The 25,000-nt window shown below is 36.8% G+C and overlaps 1 protein-coding gene and 1 long non-coding RNA gene across 5 annotated transcripts in view; one reads left to right on the top strand and one right to left on the bottom strand.

Annotated features, from left to right (window-relative positions):
• LOC115215573 (FYN-binding protein 1) overlaps positions 1–25,000 on the bottom strand; it is a 282,872-nt gene that overhangs the window by 118,994 nt on the left and 138,878 nt on the right. The window contains exon 1 of one of the 4 annotated variants that reach the window (XM_036505852.1): positions 12,014–12,541. The exons of the other annotated variants lie outside the window; for them this stretch is intronic. Coding sequence (XP_036361745.1) covers positions 12,014–12,019 — 6 coding nt within the window. The 5' untranslated portion in view covers positions 12,020–12,541. Of the gene's footprint in view, positions 1–12,013; positions 12,542–25,000 lie in introns of those variants that run through there. 4 annotated transcript variants of the gene reach the window in all.
• The window catches only part of LOC118764807, a 41,350-nt gene continuing 26,526 nt past the window's right edge, over positions 10,177–25,000 (top strand). Inside the window, exon 1 of the long non-coding RNA XR_005000615.1 lies at positions 10,177–10,344. This is a non-coding gene — a long non-coding RNA (uncharacterized LOC118764807). The remainder of the gene's footprint in view (positions 10,345–25,000) is intronic.

Raw genomic sequence — 25,000 nt, 5'->3', positions numbered from 1 at the left:
TCATGTCATGTCTCCTTACATTTACCAAAGTCTTCCCTCAGATTACTTGCTATCTTCCATTATTTTATACTGATTATTCTTTCACTTACCATGCCTCATCAACTCTCATTACATGGCTCTCGAGCAAACATATCTACTTCTTCATACACTAATTGCCTCACCACACACACACATAAAATAACACACTAATGCTTTACTACATAGACGCACTAACTCACCACACACACACACTAATGCCTTGGTGCACACATACACATATACTAATGCCTCACTGCATAGTCACACTAATATAGTCACTTGACCAACTAGAAAGAGCAGCCAGATTCTCTGAAATAACATGCTATCTTCTTTAATAAAGATCACTATACTAAGGGATAAAATCATTTACTTCTTCATTTGTCCACAAGGGGCTAAATATAGAGGGGACAAACAAAGGGATTAAGTCAATTACATCAACCCCAGTGCATGGATGGTACTTATTTAATCGACCCTGAAAGGATAAAAGGCAAAGTTAACCTCAGCGGAATTTGAACTCAGAATGTAACAGCAGACGAAATACCGCTAAGCATTTCGCCCAGTGTGCTAATGTTTCTGTCAGCTCGCCACCTTATAAGGGTTAAAATTATTATCAAAGTTGGAACACTTCTGATTATAGATATATTCCACTAGAGAAGACAAAATAAACAACAACAGCAACTAATGTCTCACCATATACACACTATAGTGAGGTATTCGTGTGTGTGTTGGAAGGGCATTTATTTGTGTGTATGGTGGAGGCACTTTTTGAAAGGTGGTCACTGTTATTGAATTATTGTGGAAAGTTCCTCCTGGAAAATTAAGACAGCAGCCTGATATCAGTAGTGAACCAAAATAAATGAATTTCACTGATATCAATAGGAAAGTCATGATTTTCAGTTTTACATTTCTCCTTCATTTTGAAATTAAAAAAACAAAACCAAGGACTCTGGTACCTAGGTAAAAAAAAAAAGAAATTAATATCCTTCTAAATCTTTATATATTAAGAAAAAAAACATGTACAAAATCCATTGTATAAAATATGACCAATGAAATCAGAGAAAATATTTTCTGCAGATTATCAACCTTTTTGTTTGTTTATGTTTTACAGGGAGGAAACCAGAGTTTAATTATAGGCTACTCTGCTTTGTTAAATAGCATTTAGCTATTGACCCTATGTACTATGTGACACATAGCCCTCCAGGAATATGGGTATCAGAAAACAACACAGTAAATATTTATGGTATTTTCTTTTAGATTTAAACTGTTGGATTGTTTATTTTAAAATCTGCTTAATTTCTCAACACCTGCTCTCACTGTCTAACATGCTATCTTTCACTCTCTCACATCCATTTATCTATCTTTCAATGAATCTCTCAACCTTTCACTCTCATACCATTTACTATCTCTCTATCTTTAACATTCACATGCATTTGTGATCTTAAAGGATAGAAGAGTGAAATGTATGAGTATGCATACGTGTGTGTGTGTGTGTATGTAGTAATATATTTATGCACAGGTGTTAAGAAAACAACAGCATACCAATTGCAGTAAAATTAAAACATCTCAAAGATGACAGAGGCATCCATTAGCAATAATATTCTTCACCACAACAGATTTAATAAAAACCAAATCTCCTAGAGATCTATCCTCCCATGTCACTAACTAGTGAGCTCAAAATCAGAAAAGCTCTCATCCATATATATATATATGTACATATATACGATGGGCCTCTTTCAGTTTCCGTCTACGAAATCCACTTACAAGGCTTTGGTCGGCCCAAGGCTATAGTAGTAGCCACTTGCCCAAAGTGCCACGCAGTGGAACTGAACCCAGAACCATGTGGTTCGTAAGCAAGCTACTTACCACACAGCCACTCTGAAATTTCCTATTAGGAATTCCTCAGACAGATATTATTTGACTCTCTGTCTGAAGAATTTCTAATCAGACATTTCTAATGGGAAATTTTTTACATGTTTATCTATCAAGGGCAACTTGGTAATTCCTATTAGCAAATGAAACATGTGTAATGGTAAATAAATAAATTTTCCAACTTCCTGTTTTCATATATATATATATGGGGGTTGGCTACTCTTTATACAGAGTTTGACCACCTCCTGTACCTACACCTTAGAACCATCATGGCATCTGATGTGACTTTTTAAACCAGACAATGTCTTGAAAATACACCCACATAGATTGCATATCCAATTTAGACCACCAATTAAGTTCTGATCATTGTGGATCTTAAAATATCTTTTGGGGCTTCCGTTAGATTTGCAGACTGTATGACATACATGGCAGTGAAAGGAGTGCACAGACATATAGGCAGAATAGATGGTGGAAGTTCATTTTCTATGGGTTGCAAATGAGATAGGCTTCTTTCAGTTTCCATCGACCAAATAAGGCTTTGGTTAGCTTGGAGCTACAATAGAAGCCCAGTGGGACTGAACCTGAAACTATGTGGTTGGGAAGTGAGTTTCTTAACTCCACAGCCATGCCTAATTGCTATCAATTTCATCAACTCCCAAAAAAATGAAAGTCAAAATCAATCTAGAGTGGAATCAGAACACACTATAAGTTATCTAGTATTTTCCTGTTTCTGCAATTTCACCACTGCAAGACAGTTTGTCTTCATACATTACTGGTACATACTCCCAGAAAAATAAATGGAAAAACAGACACTGAGGGCAAACTAACTTAGAATATATTGGAACATAATCAATTGCAAAGAATTTTGTCTGATACTTTGATTTTGCCACTCTGCATCCTCATAGTAAGAATTGTTTGAGATTATGGCTCAAGGTCAGCAATTTCAGGGGGGAGGGGTATTTGATTTCATCAACCCCCAGGATTTGATTGGCACTTTATTTTATTAACTCCGAAAGGATGAAAGGTAAAGCTGACCTCAATAGCATTTGAACTCAGAATGTAAGGAGTCAGAAGATATGCCACTAAGCATTTCATCCAACATGCTAATTCTAGCAGCCCTTATAGTAATGATGGTGATGTTGATGGTAGTGGTGGTGATGGCAGTGGTGGCCTCACACTTTGGTCCATTGAAGACTATAAATCTCTAAAGGATGGGGGTGTACTTGACGGGGGGGAGGGGGCAAACCAACTTCAGTAAATTCCAACTATTTCTTTCATCAACGTTGGGGGAATTAATGGTAGAATTTGATTTCTGGTTTACAGAACTAATACCAAATGTTGTAATGGAATACTATATTCTGGCACTTTACCCTTCTGCCCTATTTTATTGCTATGACAGCTTATCTAGGACAGAAAAGCATTCACAAACACATACAAATGTATGCACATACATACATATGTGTGTGTGTGTGTGGTGTGTGTGTGTGTGTACTGTAAAAAAAATATTCTGGTTGACAGCATGACCTAACATTTCCATATGTCTAGTGCCATCACGTCAGAGATAATTGAACAGAAGATTGCTGGCCTGGAGACTTTCTGTTCAGGAGACATCAATAGACTGTTTTGGAAATGGTGATGGGAATGGTGCGTATTTGTGTATGTGTGAGAAAGAGACAGCAAGTGAATGTGTATGCATGTGTGTGTGTGTGTGACAGTTCACCCAGTTAACTGGTAATAACTACCAGATCTTGTTTTCAGTGGACACTGTAGAATAATGAGCAATTGTCCATGTAATGTATATTATATGTGTGTGTATGTGTGTAGGTGCACATATGCTTTGTATATCAAGCTGTCACACTGTGTGCAGGAGTGTGTGTGTGTGTGTGTGTTTAAGTATTTATGTCAGTTCACATAGTCCAACAGGTACCAAATTTGACAATTAGATACCTGTATCTTGACTTTAACCCAAATAATCTCACTTTGCTTTTGTTACTTCTATGGTGTGTAGTATATATGAGAGGGAGAGAAATTGAGAAACAGGCGAATAATGATTTCTAACTAAACTTAACCCTTTCATTACCAACCCAGCTGAAACCAGTACATGTCTTGTTTTCATAAGTTTTGAATTAAAATCTTCCACGAAACCTTAGTCACAATTTACGTTCCTAAAACTGGCTGGATGACAACTAAGTTATTTTACTAAATTTTTTGTTATATTTAAAATTAATTGAAAGTCACACAGAGCATCTCAAAATAAATACAGTAACGAAAGGGTTAAAAGGATGGTGATGGAATTCAAGCTCAGCCCAGCAATTGATTGGGTTTTATTCTATCAACTGCCAAGAAGATGAAAGGAAAAGTCACGACCCAGAACATAAAAGGAGAGAATAAGTTAATACTACATTCTCTCTTAATCTTCCACTCTACCAAATCACAGTCAGTCAGAAGCAGTTTGACTGGTTAAATGCTGATTAAAACTTAATGTAAAACATGACAAAGGAGGAAACATGGGTGTACAGGTTTTATGATGTTCACAATGTTGCAACAAAAATGTTGTCACCACAGGATGTTGGATCATTGTTGCAGTCACATAAAAAAGAAGGAAAAAAGTACAGAGTCACTCAGATGAAAGGGATGTGATAGGTGTCTTTGTTTTTTTGTTTGTTTGCTTTTTGTATTTTTTTGTTTGTTTTAAATCGGTGTCATTCATCATATGTTTGTTCCATATAATCAGAATGAATAAAGAGTTTTACTTGGATGTCCTTGGGCATTTGAGAAAATAAGCGCATAGGAAAGAGGCCTAAAGCATGGCTGCTGCACTATGACACTGTACTCATGAATCACTCCTGAGCCATAAGTTTGGCAGTGCATAAGATGTCTCTTGCTCTCAGTTGCCCTCCTTATCTCCAAATTTGGTCTCTGAAGACTTTTGTTGTGCCCATGTTAGAAATCCACCCTGAAAGACCAATGATTTCAGACAAAAGAAGAGGTCAAAGAAAATTAGCAACAACATCTATGCACTGCCTTTGAAAATGCATTCCAAATCTGGAAAGAAAATGTTGGATGTATCAACCAGGGAGAAGAGTATTTTGAAAGAGACAAATGCTACATAATAAAGCAATAGATTTGCCTTTATAAAGTTCAATTTCAATGCCCTTCCCAGACCTTTATATTGGGTATCCTTGTCTATGTAACTCTAAACTCTTCACCTTAACCCAAAATCCTACTTTAAACTCTAACCCTGAAGCCCTAAACCAAATTTTCCCTTACAGGATTGTTTATCTTTAATGTTTAATTAATCTCTCATCTTTTACTTGTTTCAGTCACTTGCTGATCTACTAAGTTATGGGGCTGTAAACAAACCAACACTAGTTGTCAAGAAGTGTGGGAGGGACAAACACACACACACTCACACAACAGGCTTCCACACTGTTTCCACCTAGCAAATTCACTCAAAAGGCATTAGTTTTCAAAGGGAAATGTTATGACTGATTGTGTCCTCTGGAATGGAGACTGTGAGCATTAGCAGAGATGATATCAAAAAATGTAATTTTAAAACATTCGAAGAACAAAACTAAAATATTGGACAAGAGGTGTGTTGGTTAAAAACTGTAAAAGATTCAGTGTGATGCTGTCATTATCAAAGTTGGGTCCACTGAATATTTAATTAAATTCCTAATTAATGTTAGCACAGCACTATTATTAACTACTCAGATATATCAGATGTTCATAGAAGGGACCAATGATGAAAAGCAAATACTCAAGACATAATTATTTTTCGTTATCTTACTTGACTTTGTTTGGACCATAGTGAAGATATAAAGCTCAGAGAAGACCTGCATTATGCTAACAGATACCTTATGAGGAACACCAAAATAGTTTCTGGTGAGAAATTATTACAGGAAGTATATTTTTCCAACAAAAATTTTCTTTTGCAAGGTGATGAGCTGGCAGAAACATTAGCACGCCAGGTGAAATGCTTAGCGGTATTTCATCTGTCTTTATGTTCTGAGTTCAAATTCCGCCGAGGTCGACTTTGCCTTTCATCCTTTTGGGGTCGATAAATTAAGCACCAGTTGCATACTGAGGTCGATCTAGTCAACTGGCCCCCTCCCCAAAAATTTCAGGTTTTGTGCCTCGAGTAGAAAAAAAAATTTTCTTTTACACAACATAGTGAGAATAAAGTTGATAGACTCTAAAATCACTTACACTGCGTTCCCATTAAAAACATTTTCACATATTTTTAACAAAGGAAAAACATTTGACTTGGTACTAAACACCTCTTTCTGTTAATGTAAATACCTTCACTTTCACAGGGACCTATAAACGAATCATCTGTGTGGTTGTTCGGCAAGAAATTGCCAAACCCTCATACATCGTTTAACAACATGAGAGTCCATGAGACAGGCAGATACCTACACTGCCATCAGCAGGATATGAAAGAGGGCCTGGCCTAACTTTTCTTATAAAAAAAGACTATAAATTAATATGAATATAAACAAAAATATAATTATTCATTTTAAATTTTCTGGAAGAGAAAAACAAAACCTATATCTCTCTACTCTACACTCGTTCTCTCTATCTACATGCAAAAACACACACACACACACACACACACACACAGAGGACAGTTCACCATAAAATGTTATTTCTTTTAATATATTTGTCTGTTTGTTAGTGTGTATATGTGTTGTCATCATTCATGAATTTTCCATTTCATGAATGACTGAAAGCCAAAAAACAAAAAAAAATTCTCTGTATTAGTAACAACAATCAAAACCATTTTCAAAGTTCCAAATGCAAAAAAGAATTAACTGGAGTTAGTTTAGAGAAAATGTTGAATGTTGAAGAGTACACTAAAGTTCTTATTCCCACAATCTACTTGTTTCTGTAAAACTGCAAAACACACTTTGAAATTATTTTAAAGGTTATGTATGTATGTATATGTATATATGAATGTGCATGTATGTGTGTATATAAACACACATACTTTTACATATATATATATACACACACATACATGTACATACACACACACACAAGATACAGAGTTATAGCATATTCTGTTAAAAATGTAGAAGAGTACAGTATAAAGCTTGTCCACTTTCAGATTTCACCATGTTCTTGGAGAACTATATTGTGTAGAAACAAGTGTAGCAATTGAAAATAAATGTTCAACCGTACTCCTTCTTGTTGACTCCATGCTGTGATTGAGAAGACCCGGCAAATAAAGTGAGTTCACAGCTATAACCTACACCAGTGTCGCATGACCAGCTCACTCAAAAGTACCTTGGATCGTAGGGCGATATGCCGTGCTTGAGGAGACCTATTGAGTCAAGTACTTCAACATCAAATGGAAATTGTAGTTGTGAACCCTGTGCCGTTGGTATGTTAAAAGCACCATCTGAACGTGGCCGATGCCAGCACCACCTTGATTGGCTTCCGTGCTGGTGGCATGTAAAAAGTACCATCTGATCGTGGCTGATACCCGCCCCCTCTGGCCTGTGCCGGTGCTATGTAAAAAACAGGGCGGCAAGCTGGCAGAAACGTTAGCACGCCAGGCGAAATGATTAGCAGTATTTCGTCTGTCGTTACGTTCTGAGTTCAAATTCCGCTGAGGTCGACTTTGCCTTTCATCCTTTCAGGATCGATAAATTAAGTACCAGTTACGCACTGGGGTCGATATAATCGACTTAATCCGTTTGTCTGTCCTTGTTTGTCCTCTCTGTGTTTAGCCCCTTGTGGGTAGTAAAGAAATAGGTATGTAAAAAAGCACCCACTACACTCTCAGAGTGATTGGCGTTAGGAAGGGCATCAAGCTGTAGAAACACTGCCAGCTCAGACTGGAGCCTAGTGCAGCCTCCTAGCTTCCCAGACCCCAGTTGAACTGTCCAACTCATGCCAACATGGAAAACGGATGTTAAACGATGATGATGATGTTATTGATTAATGCATTTGGTGTAAAAAGTGAAAAGTTCAAGAAGTTTTGGGGCAGTGTCCTTCTTCAGGGAAAATTTGAAAAGACAGAAATTAATGAAAGATATCTCTAAGTTAGGGAGAAAAAAAACTGGCTGCTACTGATAAGGACCACAGGGCCATGTGGGTTTTATACATGAACAAGAAATGGTGGGAGAAACAGTGAGAAGGTAGAACCAGAATGTAATGGAATGAGGAGAAGTAGGCAAAGTTGAGAGTGAGATGAAGAGAAAAGACGAGGACAAGAAGGACGTGAAGGATAAATAAGGGCTTAATGAACTATGAGGTGGTGTAGGAGTAGATGGAAAAACATTCATTTAAACCAGTCAATATGTTGCCAAGTTTGAATATGGAACGCTGTTCTGCCCTCCATTATTCTATCGGTCGTTTTTGCCAAACAGCTAAGTTACAGGGACATAAATAATCCAACACAGGCTGTCAAGCGGTGGTGAAGGACAAAGACACACACACACACACATATACGAAGAGCTTCCTTCAGTTTCCGCCTACCAAAATCCACTGACAAAGCTTTAGTTGACCAGAGACTATAGCAGAAGACACTTGCCCAAGGTGCCATGCAGTGGGACTGAACTCAGAACCACGTGGTTGGGAAACAAGCTTCTTACCACACAGCCACGCCTGCACCTGCCTCTGTGTGTGGATAGAAATAAGTACCAGAGTCAATATGTTCAATTGACATTTTTGAAGCCCAATACTTATCTCACGCTAATATACATTTTATGAATCACCTTTTGTGAAAGGAACAACCATAAAGGGACACAGAATACACACACACACACAAACATAGAATGGAAGAGATATATACACACGCACATAACCTATCTATAATAGGCACAAGGCCTGAAATTTTGGGGGAGGGAGATATCGTCGATTACATCGATTCTAGTACTCAACTGGTACTCAATTTATCGACCCCAAAAGGATAAGAGGTAAAACCGACTTCAGCGCAATTTGAACTCGTTAAGCATTTCGTCCAGCGTGCTAACAATTCTGCCAGCTCGCCGCCTTACATATATGTAACCATACATATTCATATATATATATATATATATATATATATATATCTATATAAACGGCAGTTTGTCTGTGCGTGTTTCTGTGTGTCTGTTTGCTTGTACCCTCACCCTGACCACGGCTTTCAACCGATTCTGATGAAACTTGACACACACATAGCCCAATGTCATAATTCAAAACTAACGCAGCGAAAATTTTGAAAAGTTCCCCCAGTTCTGAAAAAAATCGATAAATTCGACATGGGGTCGAGAATCAGAAACACAAACCGCAAACTGTCTAGGGGACGCAACTCCACCTTTTTTTACTCTCAAAAAAAATTTACCATCATTTTTTTCCATTTTTTGGCTATAACTCTCTAAAAATGCTTTATAGTTATTTCCCTTACAAACCTCAGCAACGCCGGGCGATACTGCTAGTATATATATATATATATATATACATACATGCACTTATATAAGCACGCATATATATATATATATAATAAAATATTAGGGAATAAATCCAAACTTACAGGGGGAAATCAGATTTAGGATTAAATCCAATTTTATAGTATAAATATATTATATTATATTAAATTAGAGATAAAACCACTATTAGGCAAATCAAACAATGAAAAACATAAATCTATATTTATATTTATATTTACTTATATTTATATTCTCATATATATATATTCTACTTATTGTATAACATTACTCTTTTATGTACACTCCTTTATGTACACTGTTTTGTTCTACTTTTTTATGTTTAACCCTATAGTTTCTTATGTGGTGGTTTAATAAAGTATGTGATTGAGTATTATCTGGTAATTGATATTTGATTTAGATGTATTTCTCCATTTTCTTATTTTGTATTATGAATTTGTGGTAAAACATTTTACCTTTGCCCATATAATACAGCAAATGAATTGATTGCATCGCAATCCTTAACATTTATGTATTAACCTTGTTGGGTACTTCACTAGCAGTATATTGGATATATGTTATCCCATGGAGGGTTGCATTTACAACCCCTATCTCAATTTGTATATATATATATATATATATATATAGATATAGATATATCTTTATATATATATATATATATATATAGATATATATAATATATATATATATATATATAGATATATATAAGTATATATTATATGTGTGTGTGTGTGTGTAAATGTAGACATACACACATTCATATGTATACATGTAAACGAGCGTATGTACATACACCTATAAGCATATATTTATATAGGCGGAGGGGATGCTTACGCTTTACCTCCACACACAAATTCATTCATTCATCATAAACACTGGTGTACTTTTAGAACATGTGATGGATGTAAATATTTTATATCCTTGAATATCATCAAATATCGCAAAACACTGAATGCAGAAGGTTTAATTTTATTGATATGTGTACTATAGAATCGCTAAACCGTCGGGGAAAATACTTGCAGTACGTGTTCCGGCTATTTCACATTCTGAGTTCAGATCCCGCTGAGGTCATCTTTGTCTTTAATACCTTCTAGGATTGATAAAACAAAGTACCAGTCAGGTATTGATATTTTATTTTGTCGACTACTCAAAACTGCTGGCCTTGTATCGGATTCAGAATCTACTGACATAATTTATTAGATCATTGAATGTTTACACATATATTCAGCGATATAACATGTAATTGTTTCCCCCAAATACCGTGGCTGACACTCCTCTCTCTAATCGGAACTGTAGACTCTAGTAATGCATGTGTGTGTGTGTGTCTATGCGTGCGCGCACGTAATGTCTGTTTTTATGTCAAGTTATGTACAAAAACAATTTCAAAGAAAAATCGCTCAATGCTTTTAGTGGCGTGCATGTTCGTTAAACTTTTGGAAGTAACCACACACATGATGCACACACACATATATATATAAGAGAAACAAAAAAAGGGGGTTCTAAGAAATGTCTGATGTGACTGTAAAAGAATATTGGGAGCCTGACAGACATACACGTGCTGAGCAAAAGTAGACAGTTTAGTGTTGCTGTTGTTATTTAAATGTAGATCCGTCTTCGCTGCCCGTCCTATATGTAATAATAATGTTCTTCCTTTTTAAAGATGTGTGTGATCTAAGGGAGATTTGGCTGGTGTTTTACCAGAATGAGTGACCATACAGTAATTTCACGTTTGCAAGCAGTAAGATCTAAGATGTAGATTATAGCATGAACACCACACCCTCACATGTCTGCTTTGTTGCTACTACTTGTAGCAGCAGGATCTAAGTTGTAGGTTACAACCCGAACATCACAAATTCACAAGTCCACTTATTAAGCGTGTTTCTAATAAAATATTTAAATTGTTACTGTCGCGTAGGGGCTAAGCAAGGACAAAATTAATGGTGTTTGCAGTCGGGTTTCAATTCCCAGTCTTCTGTCTTGTCTCTCTCTCTCTCTTTTCGCTGTTTACTATCATTGAGACACTACTTTCAATTACACCTCCTCGTTAGCATAAACATTTATTTACACGAAATTAACTTAAAGTTTTGGCATTCCTATAGAATAGAGTCGGAAATAAACTAATGCACCAAAAAACCGAAATTTCTATGAATCTATAAGGTTTAAGCCGTCTAAGAAACATGAAGGCCCTTCCAGGCAAATCGATGTACTAGGTCGTATGGTATTTACTGACAGCAAGCCACAGCATATATGGATTAGAATTCAGTCCCTAGAACCGTGGGGCTCCCGGGCAACTGCCCTGTGTGCCAATGCCTTAAGACGACACTGATCGTAGATAACGAATTTGCGAAAAAAGCACAGACAAGGGGCTGTGAAAAGCAGCTTAAGGGTCCGAAAAGTAATCAGTAGTTATAAACTCTAGCAAACTAACTTTACCCCACGAAACCTAAAGGGTTATTATAAACAGCTGAATAATACAAAACACCTTAAAACACGTTTAACAATAATTTAATTCATAAAACACGTTTAACAATAATTTAATTAATAAAACACGTTTAACAATAATTTAATTCCTAAAACAGGATGTGTGTTTATATATGTATTACTAAATCATTATTTGAAGTTGGCGTCAGAAAGTTTAAGGTCTACCCATGCTCTTCCTTCAAAAAGTTTGTGTAAACATTGTTACTCACCTCCATGGTTGAGGAATTTATTAACTGTTTTGGTTAATTAGCTCTTTATACCTCCACTTAAATATTGCTGTTTCTTCAGTAAAATTCGTCTCTTTAGGTTTGTTAATTCATAAATTACAACAATTATTGTTTTTAAATGATTATTAATTAATCCTTTTTTTCGTGTGTACCTTTTTTAACATTATAGATCCCTTGTTTTAATAAGACTACCATAACTTTCGTTATAATCACAGAACAACGAAGTACGATGTGTGATCATGTGAAATATCAAGCTAATTGTTCAAGTTCCTGTCGTAAATGTGTCCAGGATGTTTAAATGACCACATAGGATTAGGGTATAAAACTTGTCGATCTTTGACCCCAAGTTTTATAGTTTATTTTTATCTCTCAGTTGGATGAGAGTTGGCCACGCTGTTGGCCTGTTATTGTCTGGCCAACTGACACTCTTCCTGGGTAAAACCAGCTACAACAGGGACAGGGGTTGTCGAGTCACAAACACACATGTATATGTATATAATACACGCACAAGCATATATACAAAGTACACACACACACACAGGGAAGGAGGGGAGGGCAAGTGTGAAAGGGAGGAGTAAAATATAGGAGGAGGGAGAAAGGTGGAGTAAATTAGGAGAAAAAGAAAAGTGTGCGACAAATAACGGAGGAATAGGTAGAGAAAAAAGTAAAGGAGACAGAATATATATATATATATATACACGCACAGTGGGGAGGCAAGAGAAATCAGGAACCGATATGAAAAGAAAAAGAAAGAGAATAATAAGAGTGAAAGTGAGAGTAAAATGGGGATATAAAGGAAAGATAGCGAAATGAGAGTGAAAGATTGAGAGAGAGCGAGAATAAATCAGTAAAGAGTAGAAAAGATAAGTGTAAAGCTAGAGAATTATATACAGAGAGAGAGAGGATAACTTATAAAGAGAGAAAAAGAAAAGAATGTATAAAGCCAGAAGGAAGTAAAAAGAAGGAAAAAGATTAAGGTATGACGATACAGAGAAAAAATGGATAAGAATTATATACAGAGAGAAAGAGAGAGCGAAAAAGAAATAAATGAAAGAGAGAGAAAGAGAGAAGAATAAAGTGAGTGAGAACTTAGTTGTGAAAGATAGAATAACGGTTTTAAATTTTAGAACAAGAATAGCAATTTTGGGGGAAGGGATAAATCGATTATTTTTTCCCTTAATATTTGACTGGTACTTTATTTTATCAGCCCCGAAAGGATGAAAAGCAAAATTGACCTCGACGATGTTTGAACTCAGAACGTTGACAACCGCAAGATATGCAGCTATGCATGCGCTAATGATTCTGCCATTCGCTGGTTGGCAATCTTATCGAAACATAAGCCCGCTGGTTTTGCAAATAAGGCCTGGAATTTGTGGGGAGTGGGGATAGTCGATCACATCGATCCTACTACTTGACTGGTACTTAATTTATCGACCCCCAAAAAGATGAAAGGCTAAGTCGACCTCGGCGGAATTTGAACTCAGAACGGAGCAACGGACGAAATACCTATTTCTTTACTACCCACAAGGGGCTAAACTCAGAGGGGACAAACAACGACAGACAAACGGATTAAGTCGATTATATCGACCCTAGTGTGTAACTGGTACTTATTTAATCGACCCCGAAAGAATGAAAGGCGGAATTTAAACTTAGAACGTAACGGCAGACGAAATACGGCTACGCATTTCGCCCGGCGTGCTTTTGCTTTTGTAAATAATAAAAGTTGACAGAGAAGTGTGAAAAAGATGGAAAAGTTACACAGAGAGAGGGAAAGAGAGAGAATGAAGAATATATAAACAGAATGAGAGGAGTAAAATAAACACGGGAGAAGCAGGAAAGTGATCAACTTTGAAAGAGAAAATAACTGAAGCGAAGGTGTTAGTGGAGGGAAGACTGTTGATGTGTGTGTGTGAAGTCTGCAACAGATGTGTGAGTATGGCTATGTCTGTAATTGTGTGTGTGTACGTGCGTGCGTGCGTGTCAGAGCTGCTATGCGTAATTGTATGAATATCTGTGTGTGTTAATATTTTGTGTCTGAGCTGTAAATTGATAGAATCAGTCAGTCGCATTGGAGACAAAACACCTCAGATGTTATTAAATTTTGAGTTCAGTTCCCACCTACTCTGCTTTTCGTTTCTTTTCCCCCATGGTTAATAAAATAAGTAACAGCTGAATGCGAGAATTGATCGAAACGAACATTATTCTTCTCAAAATTTGAGGCTAAGTTTCTGTGTTTAATATCAATATCGTTCATGTACGTTTGTATATGTGAGACCGAAGCATTATATATCGTCATCGTCGTCGTTTAACGTCCATCTCCCATGTAGTAAAAAGAAGGAAAAGACGGTAAAAATTTTAGGATGACGTTAGACGAGATAGTAGTATTAGCCGAATGAGCGATGATAGAGTTAGGTAGTTGAGATATACGGAAGTAAAAACAAGTAAAACTAAGAAACGATAAAGTGATGACATAGCCAGATAGGGGCGTTGGGCTCACGGTCATTGATTTTGGGTTTGATTCTTGGGCTGGTAAATTGTGTCCTTGTGCAAGACATTTGTTTCGTGTTGCTCCAGTCTACTCAACTGAAAATTAATACCTATTTTTTTATTACCCACAAGGGGCTAAACACAGAGGGGACAAACAAGGACAGACATAGGTATTAAGTCGATTACATCGACCCCAGTGCGTAACTGGTACTTAATTTATCGACCCCGAAAGGATGAAAGGCAAAGTCGACCTCGGCGGAATTTGAACTCACAAAGTAACGCAGACGAAATACCGCTAAGCATTTCGCCCGGCGTGCTAACGTTAACAGTGGAGGTAACCTTTAACTGAATGGCTCCAGCTTACATGAGCCTGTAGAACTTGAGGCAGTTTTTTTAAAAGTGATTCAGGGACAAGAAAGATCAAAAGGCTATCAGATAAAAAGACAGAAGGGAAGTTAAATGCAGATGTAAACAGAAGTGATTTAGAGAAAACTTGGTAATCCTGTCATTGTTTATTCACAGATCAGACCTGGTTAACTCATTTAACATATTTCTGTTGAAACAGTTTCACTTAATTTTTAAAATAATGAATAATTTAGCAAAATAATTCTGTCACTAAAACTAGTATTTGAAACTTAAATTTACATAAAATTTGGATAAAGGGTTGTAAATTCACATCACTTTAAAGCAAGAAGCTTGTATCGTAGGAGCAGGGGTGGTTTCAGGTGGGTGAGTGTCAATAAGATTAGCAAGACTCATGACCAAGACATTTCAGCAGTAACACTCTAATTTCACACCAAGTTTATCAAGAACTACATTATCTTACCTGAGGAGAGCTGTGTGAAGAAGTGCCACCCCCAAACAGTTGAAAGAATCCAGGGTAGAGGTAGACCCAGGAAGACATGAGATTGGGTGGTGAAGCATGACCTTCGAATGTTGGGCCTCACAGAGGCGATGATGAATGACCGGGACCTCTGGAGATATGCTGTGACTGAGAAGACCCGGCAAATAAAATGAAACCTACACCTGTGTCGCATAACCAGCCCCAGCCCACTCAAAAGTACCTTGGATCGTAGGGCAACATGCTGGGCTTGAGGAGACCTATTGAGTCAAGTACATCAAAACCAAAATCAAATGGAAATTGTCGGTGTGATCCCCGTGCCGGTGGCATGTAAAAAGCACATTCCGAACATGGCCGAAGCCAGCACCACCTTGACTGGCTTCTGTGCTTGGGGGTATGTAAAAAACACCAACCGATCATGGTCGTTGCCAGCCCCCTCTGGCCCCTGCGCCAGTGGCACGTAAAAAGCATCCATTACACTCTCGGAGTGGTTGGCATTAGAAAGGGCATCCAGCTGTACAAACACTGCCAGATCAGACTGGAGCCTGGTGCAGCCTCCTAGTTTCCCAGACCCCAGTCAAACCGTCCATCCCATGCCAGCATGGAAAACGGACGTTAAACAATGATGATGATGATGATGTATCTTTTGAGGAAGATTTAATTGATTGAAGCCAGGCTACCTAAGGTCATACTGAAACATTGCCTTCAGCATTGAATGTTGTGTAATTTTCGAGTGGTCTCTGTTTATGTCAAAGTAGTCAATGATTCTGTTGAATTTTTAATTATGCATCTCTGGTCATTCATCATCATCATCATCATCATCATCGTTTAACATCCATGTTCCTTGCTGATATGGGTTGGACAGTTTGACTGAGGTTTGGAGAGCCAGCAGCTGCACCAAGCTCCAATGCATATATGTATATGTACATATGCTGCTGCTGATGATGATGATATATATGCATGTGTGTGTGTGTGTGTGTGTGTGCATCTATGTGACTTATACAAATGTATGACAGTAAATGTAAGCATATCTCTTTGTGTGTATGCATGCGTACAGATATATTTAAATGTGCATTGAATTCAGTATTAATGTATATATGTAGCTTTGTATGTATGTATTGAAGTTGGGTAGAGCACAAGTGAATAATCAGAACATGTAGAGATTGGATTGTATATGTATATATCAGCAGCAGCAGCAGCATACTATTTAGATATAGCATGAACATTTTCATACTATATCTAAATAGACAATCTTTATGAGCATTAATACACAAAATTTTAGACATGAAAATGACACAAATTCAAGCTATACTGTCCCAGTTCATTACAGTTACTACTTCAAAAATGTGTAGAACCCGAATGAAGCAGAAATATCATTGATTTCGGTACATATTTGAACTGTAATGCAAAGCAAATCTTTGTTGGTGTTATGCTTTATGTGCTGATATAAGTTCAGAATTCCTGTTTGAGACTGAATCCTTAGCAAAAAGGGATCTTTATTGCTTCCATTGCACATATATTGTAAGGTCTTTTATTACTGTTATAAGGTTTGGCCTTCCATTGAATATTGTACTGAGTGTTTTTTTTTTATCTTTCAGGTTCCAGATATACACAGAAAGTAATGTCATATTTCTTTATAGCCAGGTTTGAAAATGAGATGATTGTGTGTTGTGTGATTTTGAAATTTCAATCTGTTGATTGTTAAATCTCTATATTTACTAGTGAAACGGGTGGTGAGCTGGCAGAATCATTTCTGCACCAGAAAAAATGCTCAGCAGCATTTCTTTCAACTTAGCATTTTGAGTTCAAATACTATCAGAGTTGACTTTGCCTTTCATCCTTTTTTGGGATTAATAAAATAAATATCAGTTTAGCACTGCATCAATGTCATTGATTTACACCCTCCCTTCAAGTTGCTGGTCTTGAACCAAAATATGAAACAAATATTTACTAGGAGTGGCTGTGTGGTAAGACACTTGCTTCCCAACTACATGGTTCCGGTTTCAGTCCCACTGCATAGCACCTTGGGCGTCTTCTACTATAGCCTCAACCAAAGCCTTGTGAGTGGATTTGCTAGACAGAAACTAAAAGAAGTCCATCATGTGTGTGTGTGTATATATATATATATATACAATGGGCTTCTTTATATATGTGTGTGTGTGTATTTGCATGTTTCTATTTGTTCTCCCACCATCACTTGAGAATCGATGTTGGTGTGTTTACGTCCCTATGACTTAGCAGTTCAGCAAAAGAGACTGATAGAATAAGTACTAGCCTTACAAAGAATAAGTCCTAGTGTCAATTTGTTTGACTAGAGATGGTGCTCCAGCATGGCCACAGTCAAATGACTGAAACAAGTAAAAGAATTAAAAAATAGTAAAGTGGATGCTAATGTAAACTTATAAACTACATCATTATTTAGGCAATTCTTATCTGAAGGGCAATTATTCTTGTAAACACAATTGAAATTTGTATTGTATTTATACCTACTGCCAATTCAATTAGTACTATTATTACTACTTGTTAATTCAGCTATATTCAAAGAAATAATATTTTGCACAAGGTTAGGGATTGAAGAATAAGATGATTTTAGAGAATTCTAGTTAAAGATCTTATAATACCTACATTCTACTGGAAAATGCTTCTTGAGTAAAGAAAATAAGATTCTGCTTATAGGTATTACCAAACAATATGCCTAGAACTATTCTTCTTAATCCTAGTTGATAGGATTAGTTGATATAATGCATCTTCTCCATAAAACCACAATGAGCTAATGCTTCATTGCAATATTTTGAGAAATCCTTAAAAATTTCCTTGTCTGTGTGAGTGTGTGCGGGGGTTAACAAGTTCACTTTCCAACTGCATTGTTTAGGTTTCAATCCCTCTGCATGGTACTTTGGGTAAATGTCTTCCACAATAGCCCTGGGCTGACTGAAGCCTTTTGAATGGATTTGGCTGTCACAAATTGAAAGAAATAATTACCAGTATGTATGCGTGTATATATGTATGTATGTATACATACATACATACATATACATGGTGGTGGTTTTCTAAGTCTTTATATCATGTGATAGTCATAAACATCTACATACAAGCGGTTTTGTTCATTTTAGATCTCCTATGAATACATATCTGGCCATGGGAAAATATCACTCGGAAATAGATTAAGATTGGTAACATGAAGTGTATTCAACCATGGAAAATTTGCAGGTATTGAAAAGTGCACGTTAAAAAGATAATGGTGATGATGATGATACACACAAATACACATGCATATACACATAAACACACACATACACACACACACACATACACACACACACACACACACACACACACACACACACATGTATATTAGAAATACAACAAAATCCTGTGTGTATCAAAGTTGGGTTTCGTCTGCCAAAACCCAAAATCTCATCAACAGGTCGAGCATGGAATATGAAATAAATATCTTACAGAGTGAATCAAAAGTTGCTAAGAAGCAGTTTTAAGTTCTTGGCGAGGGCACTGTCATTATGGAAATTCTGCATTCAAAAATCATATCATTGAAATATTAGTGCACAGGTTCAAAAACCATAGAAGATACCAGATAAATTCTTTTTGATTTCATATTTAAATTTGCAAATATCATGAATATTCTTTTTTCTTTTCTCTTCTAGACACGATGCCTGAAATTTGGGGGGAGGGAGCCAGTCAATTACATCGACCCCAGTACACAGCTGGTACTTAATTTATCGACCGCGAAAGGATGAAAGGCAAAGTCGACCTTGGTGGAATTTGAACTCAGAATGTAAAGACAGACGAAATACCACTAAGCATTTCACCTGGTGTGCTAACGTTTCTGCCAGCTTGCTGCCTTCATATGTAAAACAAATATTCTATTCTACTCTAGGCAAAAGGTCTGAAATTTTGGGGGAGGAATGAAAGGCAAAGTCAGCCTCAGTGGAATTTGAACTCAGAATGTAAAGACAGATGAACTTTGCTAAGCATTTTGCCCAGCATGTTAACATTTTTGCCAGGTCACCACCTTATAAACAGTATATATTGATTAATGCATGGTTCTAGAGAGAGAGTCCAATAAACAAACATAATACATAAAAATAAATCTGATTTATGGTATAAAATACTTGAATTAGAAATCTAAATATATGAAGACTGTTAAATATAAAAAAATATATCTTATATTTATTTATCTTCTCTTTTCCGGTGGATATTACATTTAATCCATCATTACCATAATTTATGTCATTATCTCTCTCAGCACAACCATTACCACTGCCACCACCACCAACAATTCCATCATCATCATTATCACTACTACCATCAACTTTATCACCATCATCATCATTGGAAAAGATAGATTGGTAGATTTTTACACATGTGATATAGTAAGTTGCAAAATTTCATTCGACTGAGATTTGCTTTACATTTAGTGCACAAAAACTCCCTCTATGGATGCCTAACCCCTGAAAAAGCAATAATTAAGGGTGATAACTACAATATATTTTCATTTACACTCCATTTGTTATTACCACAATCACCATCATCATCACTATCAAAACTGTCACCACCACCACCAACAACAACAACAACAGCAACAAAACATCACCACAACCGCTACCACTACTGTCACCAGCAGCAGCAGCAGAGCAGAAACAGCAGCATCATAATCATCACCATTACCATCAGCCCTACCACTGTATTCATCATTTTGATCCATACTGCCACTAGTATCACCACCACCACCACCTCAGAACCAGCATCACTTCATCACTACCACCACCATCACTACAACAACCATCTTCACAATTACCACCACCATCATCACCGTCACCACCAATTCAGCACTGCACTGCTTGTTAGCTGTGACAGTTATAATTTGGGACATTTCCATGTATATACACTCCCATTTATATACAGACAAGCTTTTTTTTGCTTTTGCCAGATCTCAACAACAACAATACCAACTACAGCAACAGAGTAAATGTCATGTGCTTTGTAGAGTGTAGCAGAAATAACTTGGAGACGTGTGTGTGTGTGTGTGTGTGTGCATGCGTGCATGCATGTATATCTTTGCATAACATAATACACACAAACACATGCACATACACACACATACATATATATATATATATATATATACATTATATATATATATATATATATATATATATAATATATATATATATATATATATATATATATATATATATATATATATATATATATGTGTATATATATATATGCATGCACAACACACATCGTCATTATTTAATGTCCAATTCTATGCTGGCATAAGTTGGATGGTTCAAATGCAGTCAGTCACTAAACCAGATGATTGAGCAAAGTACCGATGTCTATTTTGGTATAGTTTCTATGACTGGATACCTTTCTTAATGCCAATCACTTTACAGAATCTACTAAGTACTTTTTACATAGCACCAGCACCAATGAGGTTGCTAGATAAATGACAGGGCAAGACCATTCAAATATCTATCTAGATACCTATCAATCTATCTACATACATGCATATATTATATGTAGGATTGACAAGCACAACATAATTCTTTTCTACTCTAGGCATAGGGCCTGAAATTTGGAGGGGGCCAGTCAATTAGATCAATCCCAGTATGCAACTGGTACTTAATTTATCGACTTCCAAAAGGATGAAAGGCAAAGTTAACCTCGGTGAAATTTGAACTCAGAACATAAAGACAGAAGAATTGCCAGTAAGCATTTCACCCAGTATGCTAACATTTCTGCCAGCTCACTGCCTTCAAGCACAACATAATGCCTGCCAAACAAAATGCTTAGTGGCATTTCATCTGTCCTTACATAATGAGTTCAAATTCTGCCAAAGTCGACTTTGCCTTTCATTCTTTTGGGGTTAATAAATTAAGTACCAATGAAGCATTGAGATCAATGTAATCGTCTAATCCCCTTCACCAAATTTCAGGCTTTGTGCTTTTAGTAGAAAGGATTTTTATTATTAGTATTATTATTATTATCATTGAAAACAGTTTGTTTCAGCCTCATGAAACTTTTGTGTGTGTGTGTGTGTGTGTGTATACTTACATACATTCATACATACACAGACAGACAGATATCATCATAACTTCAGGGAAATGGCTCTGCTCGACATGTAAGAATGTTAAAGATTGCTTGCCAACATAACATGGCAGTCCTGGTTTAGGACAAATGTTGCTGTAATTTAACCCCAGGAGACATTGTCTCCAGCTGGCTATATGAAATGATGTGTCCTTATATTTTCAAACTAGGACACAGATCGTGTCGTACAGCCAGCTGGAGACGATGTCTCCTGGGGCTAAATTACAGCAACATTCGTCCTAAACCAGGACTGCCATGTTATGTTGGCAAACAATCTTTACTCCAAAGTACTGTTGCTGAATATCTCTCATTGTGAGATTTAAAAATGGTAATTTTCTAATGTAAGAGGATTGTTAGTAGAAATCCATATGTTGAACCCAGTTTTAGATGCATAAGAGGTGTAGTGGTATCACAAGAAGTCAAGGACGAAAAATGTGCTGGCAATAGACTCCCTCAAATGCTCTTGTCATTAGAAGTAGTAGATAGCTTCTGTTATCTTGGAGACCAAGTTAGCAGTGGAGGAAGAAGTTCTGAAAGTATAGTTGTTAGAATAAGAATAGGCTGAGCAAAGTTCAGAGAGCTTCTTTGTCTGTAATTAAAGGCTCTCCTTCAGTGAAAGGCAGATTGTATGATGCCTGTATATGTACAGTTATGTTACATGACAGTGAAACTTAGGCTTTGACTACAGAGGATTTGTGAAGGCTTGAAAGAAATGATGTTAATTTGTGTTTCCTTGTCTTGACATCAGACAACAGTGTCCTTGTCATGCAAGCAGTATTAATTGTTTTCAGTCTTACGTGAAAAATATGGCTGATCATAGGAAAATCTTCTTTTGTTCAGAAAAAGGTGAGTATTGAATTACCATCCTCATGACCTTGCTGCAGGTCAAAAACGTTTATACAACCATTCCCAAATGATATCAGTGATACTAAAAATGATGATAGTACTCTGCAGTTGAAATACAAATATATTACTGATACATATCAATAACATCAACGTCCAACCGATGCCAGCATGGAAAGCGGACATTGATGATGATGAGTGAAAGACGAAATTGGCCATGGTGGAAATTGAACTCAGAACATAAAGAGTGATAACTAGATATCACAAATCCTTCTGTCTGCCTCTCTCTACTATTCCTGCCTCACCTACCCATACTACCACCACCCACGGCCAGCCCTAGGGTTGCTGGTGCCCTGGGAAAGCTGAACTTCGGCATGTACAAGCTGACGGTCATGGAAATTTCCTTGTCTTTATCACACCCTCCTTGTTTCCACCTACCACATGACACCCTCAGCGACTGTCCGAGTTTCCGGTACCTTGAGCCAACCCTGTCACCACCATCACCATACTTGATGGTATATAATTTTCTCTGAAAAATGTATTTTTAAAAAAATCACCCTTGGTCTTAAATTCAAAGTCAGGATAATTATTACAATGATGCACTAAATTTGTTTTTCCTGAATAAGTGCTGTTGAAATTGGGGTACATCTAACATGCCATTGCATCTTTTATATCATCAAACATGGTAACATAAAGGCATCACCTGCTGCTAAGAGACAAATAGATTTAGAGCTATTGCTGGTTTTTATGATCGACAACTTCATATTTTTTATGCAGTCAGAAAGCTTCATGACCTTGATGTGGCCCAACAATTAAACTTACTGTAGTACAGTGGTTCGCTTGTTTTACTCTTTTACTTGTTTGAGTCATTTTGACTATGGCCATGCTGCAGCACTGCCTTTAGTTGAGCAAATCAACCCCAGGACTTATTCTATGTAAGCCTAGTACTTGTTCTATTGGTCTCTTTTTGCTGAACCGCCAAGTTACAGGGACATAAACACACCAACATCAGTTGTCAAGTGATTTTGGTGGGACAAACACAGGTAAATAAACATATACACACACACACACATGCATACATACATATATACAACTGGCTTCTTTCAGTTTCCATCTACCAAATCCACTCACAAGGCTTTGGTCGGCACGAGGCTATAGTACACTTGCCCAAGATGCCATGCAGTGGGACTGAACCTGAAACCATGTGGTTGGTAAGCAAGCAACTTACCACACAGCCACTTTGCTGGAATATCAGGTTTATTTAATTGTACAAAAGAGACTATGAATAGGTAGGTACAAACAACCATTGTGCACACATCAATGAGTGTCAATGAAAATACTGTACATAAGCGTTATTATTATTTACTGCTGTTTAACAGATCCGGCTTCTGCTGTTCCTACTGTGACTACTGCTGCTGCTGCTGCTACTACTATACACTGCAAAAGTCTCTATGTGATCAATTGATCTACAAGAAATAGTAGCCAAATCTCAATGAAATCATATGTATCACTTTAAAAAGTGCCTGTTAGATTATAAAACCCTAGGTACACTCATCATCATCATCATTTAGGGTAGTTCCCAACCTTTCCACTACCAAGGACCCCTTTTAATATGCTTATCCTTATGTATTATATATATGTATATGTTATCAAACATTTAAACCAAATTTTCTCAAAACAACTTGTTCAACCATCCCATTTTGTGGCATTATTTCAAGCCAGCCGGGGTTTTTTTGTGCAAACTGCACTTGCATTATTCTCATGTATGCGTACTATTGATCGCAACAGCTGATATACTTGTGCGTACAAATGCACGTTCTTACGGCTTTATCAATCGCATTCTCACCTGGAATCGATTTTTGTAATTTTTTCAAGATTTATACACGCCCTGATACCGTCGGTATCTACATAACAAATTTGAGCACAATCGGATGGAGGATGCCTGAGATCCTAGAAGACACACACACAGACGGACAAAACGAATTTTATGTAATATATATATATATATACTGTATTTTAATGTGTATAAAGAAAACCCTAATTGAGGGGGGGGGGGTAAAATTTGGAAAAATGGTTTTGTAAGGGATTATAATACTACCCATGTATAAGAAACTCCCATATTATTTGAACTTAATTTTTGACAAAAAAGGGTTCCTTATACATGTTAAAATACAGTGTATATATGAAATTTTGAATTTAGTTTACATATCCCATTACTACCTTTGCAGGCCGTGAACCACACATTGAGAACCACTGAGTTAGAGTCTGTTTTTGATGCTGGCATGGGTTAGATGGCTTGACTGGAACTGGTAAACTGGAGAGCTGTACCTGCCACTCCTTGATGTGACTTCCTTCTTTCTCCCTTCTGGTCACTCATCCTTCTTCCACAGCAGGAGAATTACGAGGTGATACCAAAATGTTTCAGGACTAGTTCTGTAGCACACCAACAGATGGCAGCATACAGTTGCATGTACAGTGAGAGAAAGCAGTGGCCTTCATGAGGCGGTTTCCCAAGTGACATCACTGTGTTTATTTTGCAAGTTGTGAAATTTCTGTTTTTGTGATCAAGTGTATGCTGTAGTCTGCAATTTTTATCATGGACAGGAAGTTGGAACAAAGAGCCAATGTTTGATTTTTTTGCAACCCTAAATGTGAAAGTGATTTATCAATTTAAAAATCGATATCCA

This window comes from Octopus sinensis, linkage group LG9 (genome assembly GCF_006345805.1).
Source record: "Octopus sinensis linkage group LG9, ASM634580v1, whole genome shotgun sequence".
NCBI classification, from domain to species: Eukaryota; Metazoa; Mollusca; class Cephalopoda; order Octopoda; family Octopodidae; genus Octopus; species Octopus sinensis.
This window is presented reverse-complemented; position numbering and strand designations above follow the sequence as displayed.